The sequence below is a fragment of the Glandiceps talaboti genome, chromosome 1 (assembly GCF_964340395.1).
Source record: "Glandiceps talaboti chromosome 1, keGlaTala1.1, whole genome shotgun sequence".
NCBI classification, from domain to species: Eukaryota; Metazoa; Hemichordata; class Enteropneusta; family Spengelidae; genus Glandiceps; species Glandiceps talaboti.
Genome location: NC_135549.1, coordinates 6,034,172 through 6,043,839, shown reverse-complemented (window position 1 = coordinate 6,043,839; position 9,668 = coordinate 6,034,172). Strand labels below are relative to the sequence as shown.

Genomic DNA, 9,668 nt, shown 5'->3' with positions numbered 1-9,668 from the left:
CATTGATGGCCTATGGGTGATGATTGCTATGTTGTCAGCATTTCAACAGTGTTCTTTGGTAATTTGATTACCAAAGATTTAATCCTTTAGAAGACCCTGGCTGATTTCATTATCAAATTTCACATCATGACTGTTCCACTTGTCTTCTATTTATTCCTGATATTGACAAGCTCCTTTAAAGTGAAAGGTCACTGAAATACTTCATGGTGGTACATATAATTATTCAACACTCATGTTCAGAATCTTCCGAGTCTATCCCCTTAGAACTTTTGCTGGTTGATCTTGAGTATGCTATCTCAACTTACTAGAGATGTTGCACCTCTACTAATAATAGTAATGATAATAATTTATTTCAGTAAAGCACCACAGCTCATACACAGAATGTGATTTTTTTTTTACTTGACAGGGTTGGTACTGTTGCCCCCCCCCCCCCCATTCTACAATATGGTGTCATCATCATCCTTTCTCTCTCTACAAAAGCCATTTCATAGAGACACTGAAGTTTGAGATTTCTCAACATGTTCAATAATTTATTGCAAATTTACAGAACAGTTTGGTACATATACATGTATATACAATGTACAATAATTAGTAATGACAAGTTGGTGAGTCGTACGACAAACTTTAGACAACTAAAAATGTTTAATTTATGAACTTATGATAACATATTTGATTGTGAAGTTGTAAACACTGCTGAGAAATACATGTACAAATAATGTTTTCTGATTTTGGTCCAAAAGAAAGGGAAATGGAATATGCAATACATCACAGTATACTATCATCACAGTATCAAAACAAAGAAAACATTTAATTCTTTTCCTCACTCCTAGGCCTACCTTTTCGTCTATAAGCATGAAAATAGACATAACGGAATAGAGTTACAGTGTACAGTACAGTCATTGGTAGCACATGTAAATGAGTACAAAGACAACTTGAATCTTTGACTATTTTTACACCTCAGCAGGCTTTTTTAAAAGTCATTGATGGCATGGATAACCTATGCTAGTAGATTATAGGATGCTAACAAAACACTGTATTTGCAACAAAGTTTGATGAACTTCTGAATGCTTTTTACATTTATTATTTAGTAAAATCTTTCTGTTTTAACGCTTTTTCATCATCAGAACAGTCACTTGATTATAGAGTGTCACGAACATATTTCTAATACAAAGTGTCACATGACAATATACTATACAGTGGTATATATACAAATATTTCAATGTACATCTGAATAAATGAACTCCTGTTTTAGCTGTCATAAATTACACAAATGGTACTATAAGTTCTGGATCTACCAATGAATTCTCCAGGGATGTATCTACATCATATTCATGTGCATGTTGTGCATGTTGTCTTTTCCTATGACTTCTAGTTGGCTTGGGTAACTCTGAATGGTGTGCTGGGAGTGGTTCCGTGAAAAAATATGGATGGAGCAATGCCTGGAAGAGGATAATGATATTGTGGAATTAATATATACGTATACAAGCGCTTGTATGTTTGTATGTACATGTATACAAACATACATTTTTACACACAAATACATGCATGCACACACACACACACACACACACACACACACACACACATACATATGTATGTACATATACAGATGTACATATATACACACATGCGTACATACATAATATATGCATACACACACATACATGCATACATGCATATATATATACAAAAAATATGTACATACATACTGTACATACATTAGACTGTCGACAGTCGCTTGCACCTTTTTTTCCTACGTTTTATCTAAACTTAAGTCGTCGCCATGCCTTCGGCCCACGATATCAGTATGCGAGTATAGTAGTATTGTGCCAGATCGGAGCGCAGCAACATAGGGAAAAAAAGGCGCGAGCGGCTGTTGACAGTCTATACATACATGTATATACATACATACAATGTACACATGCATACGTACGTACATACATACATACAATTACATACATACATACATACATAGGTACATACACACACACACACACATACATACACACACATTGCTTCGCTGAAATTGACATGTCTTGAGAGGAGAAACTACAAACCTCAGTAGCTGATATCCTTTGCTTTGATGGATATACAAGAAATTTCTTCAGTAAATCAAGAGCCTATAAGATATAGAAAACATACAATGATGATTACTCAAGTTGTCTAATACCATTGCTGTTATTTGATAAATAACTCAATTAGTAAAAAATACAATTATTTCACTGTAACAATCACATCAAATTAAATCTAGGGTTTTGCCTTAAAATAATATACTTCTATCATATCATATCATATCATATCATATCATATCATATCATATCATATCATATGTCATATCATATCACATCATATCATATCAGATCATTTCTTTGTTTGTCCTGTGGAAGTATTCATGATTAATTGAAATCAAACCTATATGTCAATATTTAAGTCAATGTTTTGGTTTCATTCAATTTATTGAGCTCTGACTCATGTGGTTCACTTTACATCCACTTTGAAAAAATCAAGTGGGGAAAGAATAACAGTCTATTAACCAGTAATATAGACTCTTTTGCTGTCGAGGTTGAACTCTGAAAACCAATCCATGATCATACATCTACTGACAACATTTTGACAAAATTAAAGCTATATAAACAATGGACTATTACATACCTCAGGTGGTGCATCAGTGACTATTTGTTCCAATGGAATGGGTGGGTTCTCTGGGAAAGTAATTTTCATGTAATCTGGCAAGTCTTTCATTCCCTAACAGATGTATAGATAATATATGACATTATGATTTGTGAGAAATGAAATTATTTATTAAATTATTGAATTACTGGGTGCAAAGTGCTTCCTAAGCAAATAATGATTGGCTAATGGCAAATATGCATGTTGTGTGCATATATCATACGCTAGCTGTTCTCAACAAATCATAGGATGGAATCAAGTATTCTATTGTCAGTGGTCTAGGGTACTCTATAGGTGTTTAATCTTGGACCACCAAGATCTGAGGTTTAATTGATGAATCAACTAATTTAGATATCTAGGGTCTAGGCAACCAACTACATGTGTATTCTATTATAGGGAGAACTCTAAAAAGATTTAATTTAATTACAAATCAATGTTATATGTACACTTCCAACATCAACTCAGAGAGGAGCATTTTCAGTAGCAAGTAACAAGAATTTATTTCGCAAAAGGCGAAAATCTTGTGTATGACTAAAAGTTTATTTGACAATACCACAACCAGATTGAATTTACATGTCCGGCGTTATAACTACTTGGTATATCATTTCTAAAAGCCCTAGCCCTGCTTTGCCACTTTGTCTCTATGGAACTAAAATGAAGAATTCTCAATGAACTTACAGGCCATGTTTTCTCTGTTGGTGTACCTAAAACACGAAGTACACAACACAATTGTTCTATATCACTTTCACCAGGAAACAATGGAGAATTGTTTAAAAGTTCACCAAATATGCATCCAACAGCCCTGTAATGTAACAGCAATGTATCATTAGCGTTCATCTTGATGCTTCCTAATAATTCTACAGCTCCTACTACCAGTATTAATCACACAGCTCAGTTAATCAAATCAAGTGTTCATCTTGGGTTTTGAAAGACGATAATGTCACAAGAGGACAGTTAAAAACTATTCTCTAGAAAAGAGGAGATTAGCTACCTACAGGGAACTGAAAATTAACCAAGGCAACTTAAAATTCTCTTTTAGTCAAAATACGTTGATTTTAATGCTATTTATTTGACATATTCTTGACACCTTTCACACCTTTCTTTTGACATGTGTTAACACAATTTAGGATAGCTTGTTAAAGTTGCAACACATCAAATGAAGTAAGGACCACTCACCATAGATCCACACCTTCATCATATTTTCTAGCTCCATACAGGAGTTCTGGTGCACGGTACCACCTGAAATGACGAATTAAAAGTGTAGTTTTTTCATTACTATTGATCAAAACTTTTGTGAAAACAAAACAACCATACTTACCGTACTAATTGTAGCATGTGTGTTTGAGATACATGATAGCACAACAACAGTACCTTCACAACACTTGTGCAATTAGCATTACATCATAGTATTGATGTGATATGCACTTCAAATCTAAACTCTTCACTTGTAACTAATGGTGTCACAATTATCAATGTCTGTCAGATCTCTGTTGGTAAAATTGTATCTACCTTAGTTTGTTGACACCAAACTTTCCATTTTTAGTATCTACCTTACTCACTGAGTGGTGTATCTGGTATATAGAGACTTCTATCAAAGATTACATGCTGATGACGCACAAATAGGCCAGAAACTTTCATCATCTGCATTATTCTAAATTTGAAGCTTGAAATGCATTTTACCAACATAGAGGGCACTATTCATGTTTGTCACTGTGATTGAGCCAAAATGTACTCACCAGGTTATCCAAAATCTCTCATAAAATTTGCAGGTAACTAACAATGATTAAATATGCCTCAGTTATCAGAATATGGTAAGTATTTGGTCACAGGAGATAAACATGGTGAATATGAATACTGAAAAATGATTGGACCATTGACTTACCTGGTAGCAACTTGATGACTATATTGCCTTCCTTCATCATTATTAAACACTCTTGCTAATCCAAAATCTGCAATCTTTAGATGTCCAGCTTCACCAATCAGTAAGTTAGCAGGCTTCAAATCCTACAAACATATAAGATTATTGATATTTTGAGACATTACTCTACTCATTTCAACTCACTTGTAATTTTGATAGAAATGTTAACCATTCAATAACATGGTTTTTTTTTCTCTCTCCATACATAAGTATATCATTAATTTCATATTTGATCTCCATATAATAATCATGATCAGACATATTGTGTTGTACAGTGGGTAGAACTATGTAAACACGATTTAAATCGAAAGTAAAGCAATCTGAGAAAACCTTGAAGTTTTGTACAATGCTTCCATACATTTACATCATCACATCTGATCATTGTAAAAATTTGTTCAGGGACTGGTATTTGTCAAAAAGTTTACAAACCTGAACTATTACATAAATATTTTGGGTGTTATAGTCCTAGACAATAATTTACACTCTATGTAAAGGCAGTAACATTAACACAGTCCGTCAAATCTACTGGCAATCCCTGGTATATCAACTAGTTATTTCAACTAGATTATTATTACTGTAGATTCCCAACCATACCAAGATAAAAAGACAATGACAATAACAGAATTTTAATATTAGATACATTGTACTTAGAAGAAGCCTATTCTTACCCTGTGCATAATGGAATTTTCATGGCAGTAGGTGACACCTTTGAGTAACATCTGCATATAGCTTTTAATCTGGGCTTCTGTCAGAGGTCTGTCAGAATTCCTAACAACTTCTGATAAATCAGACAACATGAATTCAAACACTAGTACAAAACCAGTACCATGTGGAAAGACGTCTCTCAGTTTTACAACCTGGACAAAAAAAAATCCACAAAAGATTGAATCAATATATACATATTGTTGGATGTAGTTGATATTTTTTTTAATTTATTTATTTATTTATTTATTCAGGTAAACCAACGGGCATAAAGCCCATGGCCATTTACAGGCACCTTTAGAAACAAATAAGGAAAAACAAGCACTAAAAAGATAAAACAAGGGGTAGCAATAACACAAGTGACATGACATAAAAGGCAAACACAGAAATAAAAACAACAAAACAGGAAAAATTATTAAAAACACGCAGCCTGAAGCACACGCCGAAAGGCGGAAACAGGACTAAATAAATCTAGGTTTGGATTTACTTTAAAAACGTCATTACAAGTGGTTAAACATCTTAAAATTGGGGAATATTTTCTCAGATTTACTCTGGAGGCACTGATGCGAAAGATATGGTTATTACGTAGCTGTCTGCTCTGTACATTAAAACAAACCTTGTACAAAATGGATGGACAATTATAGCATGAATTGACCAGTTTGTAAACAAAAATAGCATCTAAAAACTTTCGCCTCCTCACCAGTGGGGGAAGCTTAAACCTAGCACATAGTGAATCGTAATCTGTTGAAGTATATTGCACATTTGATTTAAAACATAAAAATGTAATAAATTTCTGCTGTACACGTTCGATTTTATCAATTTGAGTTACTTGCCATGGTGACCAAATTACACTGCAGTACTCAAGATGGCTTCCAACATGGCTCACATATAAAGATCTTAATGTAGAAATGTTGGAAAAATTGGCACATGTACGTTTGATAAAACCCATCATTCTAAAAGCTTTCCTGACAATACTATCAATATGGGTGCTAAAAGACAACTGTGAAGAAAGTAGAATACCAAGATCTTTGATACTATGAACACGAACAAGGGGACCATCAGCAATACTGTAATTGTATGTAATCAGTTTCTTTTTGTTACTAAATGTAATTACATTACACTTCCCCACATTAAGCTTCAATTTCCATGTATTACACCATTTATAGACATTATTAATGTCTGTTTGAAGAGAAATACAATCATGTTGTGTTCTAACTATGTGATATATTTTGGCATCGTCAGCATACATTGAGCACAATGATGACCCATGACTGTTGACAATGTCTGGCATATCATTGACGAACAGAATAAACAAAAGTGGCCCAATCAGGGAACCTTGAGGCACACCTGAAGTGACGTCACAAGGTGATGACATGTGACCATTTATAACTACACGTTGTGTTCTATTTTGTAGGTAAGATGAAAGCCAGGACATAACATTGCCAGAGAAACCATATGCGCTCAGTTTGTGTGACAGTAAAGTATGTGATACAGTGTCAAAAGCTTTACTGAAGTCTGTATAAATGCTATCTACCTGTAATTTGTTATCAATAGCATCTGTAATAAAGTCAATATAATTTACTAAATTGGTTTGAGTGGATCTACCTTTCATAAAACCATGTTGGGATTCTGAAATATGTTCCCGAATATGGGGGAAAAGGTGGGCATACACTAATCTCTCAAAAACTTTAGATACTAATGGTAGGAGAGATATTGGACGGTAGTTAACTACCTTTGACTTGTCACCGGATTTAAAAACTGGCGTGACATTTGCGACTTTAAATGCTGTGGGAAAGACACCCAAATTTAAAGACCTGTTGAAAAGTATGCATAATGATATACACCTATCACTTTCCAATTAATCAAATTTATCAGGTTGTTCTGTTCTACATGGAAAACTTGGAGATACTCGAGCAAATGTACAAAACGTACACACAACACATACTTTCTTTCAAGTTTTTTTTGAAAAATTATAGGATTGTCTTGTATAGGTAGATGACTGCATTATTTTTTTTGTATCTGTATGTTTTTTCTATTTTTATTTTTAACATTTTGATGGCCCGAAATAAAGAAATAATACAAGTAAAATTAACCTGTCAAAATCTACACAACATTCACAATCTTGAAAACTATTAAAAGTCAAACTTATACAACACTGTGAATCTAGCACTTGACACAGAAGTAAATAAGATACACAGTAAGTTACATAGTACTCACATGTTGGTTTTCATCAATCTCTTGCAGTGCTTTTATTTCCCTGTGTACAAAAACAGAGTGTCGCTGGTTATTGAATCTAATTGGTACTGATACATAAGACAATCGAGAGAATTAGATAGAGTTACTACTGCTGTCAAAAAGAATTGCTGAACACTGTGAGATAAAATTAATTGTTAACAACTATTCTTTATCAAAATAGAAAGTAACTTGAATTTAGCCAACTATCTTACACACTTTCATTTCCATTAATTGAGTATGTTACCTTACTATTCACTTGTTACAAATTTCACTTAATTTTGAAATGAACACATACATGTACATATGTACATACCTTAGGGCTGTGTTTGGTATACCATCTTCAAGTTTTCTCAATGGTACCTTCTTCATTGCAACAATCTCTCCTGTCTAATGTATATTAGAAGGTGGAAAGTAAATACATGACTACATGAATGATGGATCATTAATTTATATCAATACTACCTGTGATAAAAACTGACAATGTTTCACCATACAGTCATACTGGTAGCAGATACTACAATCATGGATGTACATGTACTTCAATGCCATAATTAACATAGTCCTGTTGGTAGATACATACAAGTATAATACTTTATACTCCCATGGTAGACAGTATTATCACAAGACTTCTGGCTATTGTGTCGTGTGCATTCACAGAATTGTCAATGTCCCAGTGTCAATATTAGATTATACATGTACATATATTCTGCAATGTGGTCACCGCCTGAGCCAAATCCTACCAACCCTACCTATCTTGATTGGACCGAAATACATCCATGATTAGACACAAAATTGTACAGTCACTGAGTCAGTCAATTGGCTCGAATATTTTATACGATGGTGCTTTTATTTGAGTGTAAAAGTGTTTTATTACATAATATTGATATATCAATACACCTGATATTTATTTACTGTTTGAAAGGGGTGTAAGTAAATTCATGAAATGTCCATGTACACCCCCCACCCCATATTTCTTTCCATTCGAGGTAAACACCTCCCCAAAATTATGATACACTGTCACTTCAACCTGGTGAAGATTGGGGATTTGGGTGTTGGTGTTGGTTCGGGGTGGGTGGGTGATTTTACATGCACAAGCACTAGTATTAGCATTACCATGACAACAGATAATGCTTACCTCGATGTGTTTGGCTTTGAATACGATGCCATGGGCGCCTTCGCCGATTCGCCCAAGGATTGTGTACTGTTCCATGATAAAATATGACGGTTGTGGAGATAAGGAAGAAATATAACTCCGCTAGGAATGATTACTGATCATCATGGAATACTTAAATCTCTGAAAGACACAAAACGGAATGCTGAATTCGTTTTTCACTATATCCGGCCGAGCCGATGTCAACAAAATATGATTAAATATGGCGGACAGAAATGCGCATGTGCAATGTCAAAGGTCATCACGGCCACTCTTAAAGTTTTTTCATTTTATACATTCTCGCAAATTGAAGAGTACAAGATAACGACTTATCGTTGTGTCATAAATGTTCTACTTTATTAGAAAATGTTTGATGACCAAGTGCTGAATCCACTCATTAAATTAACATATTTATTGATTTATCAACCGTCCTAAAAACAAAAGATTTTCGGTCATTATAATGATGGCGCTGGTTGAAACTTTGCACCAGGAATGGATTGTCAATAACATGGCCACCACAACAAGGGACGTGTAATATTTCTTAGATTGTTGTTTTCCTGGTCTACAGGCTAAATATAACAACCTATTGACTATATATTAAAACATAGCGTTCTTTCTACTAGTAGTATAGAGATTGATACATTTGTAGCAGCAGGATTCATACGATATTTTCTTAAGAAAACGGCAATCTGAAAATAATACGCGCCCCTGTGACCACCACCACCACCACCACCACCACCACCACCACCACCACCACCACCACCACAACAACAACAATAACAGCAACAAAAACAAAAACAACAACAACAACAACAACAACAACAACAACAACAACGGTCGGACAAAAACTGATAAGTCCACTAAAGCTATTAAACAAAACCATTTTAAAAAACAACAACAGATGCTACAAACATGAAAACGTGTTGGCATGGAAATTATCACTGGTTGAACTGTTTGCTATAGATAGAAGAAATACGTCATGAGTACTTTCAC

At 34.2% G+C, this 9,668-nt stretch overlaps 1 protein-coding gene across 1 annotated transcript; it reads right to left on the bottom strand.

The window, feature by feature from the left end:
• Positions 1 to 561: 561 nt before the first annotated feature.
• On the bottom strand, positions 562 to 8,893 carry LOC144436336 (cyclin-dependent kinase 20-like). Its single transcript, XM_078125111.1, has 10 exons — positions 8,661 to 8,893; positions 7,839 to 7,912; positions 7,508 to 7,547; positions 5,257 to 5,445; positions 4,553 to 4,674; positions 3,847 to 3,909; positions 3,349 to 3,472; positions 2,653 to 2,745; positions 2,058 to 2,120; positions 562 to 1,439 (listed from the first exon to the last, which is right to left on the bottom strand). Exons 1-10 carry the CDS (start codon positions 8,733 to 8,735, stop codon positions 1,263 to 1,265), a joined length of 1,020 nt encoding a protein of 339 aa, XP_077981237.1. The 5' UTR covers positions 8,736 to 8,893; the 3' UTR covers positions 562 to 1,262.
• Positions 8,894 to 9,668: the final 775 nt, after the last annotated feature.

Bases quoted from the DNA above. Each gene is read 5' to 3' on its own strand.
- LOC144436336 (XM_078125111.1), bottom strand. From the start codon at position 8,735: ATGGAACAGTACACAATCCTTGGGCGAATCGGCGAAGGCGCCCATGGC. The intron at 4,675-5,256 runs GTAAGAATAGGC...ATATGTTTGTAG, and splicing joins AAAATTCCATTATGCACAGG to GATTTGAAGCCTGCTAACTT. The intron at 3,910-4,552 runs GTAAGTCAATGG...TCGTCATTTCAG, and splicing joins AGTCATCAAGTTGCTACCAG to GTGGTACCGTGCACCAGAAC.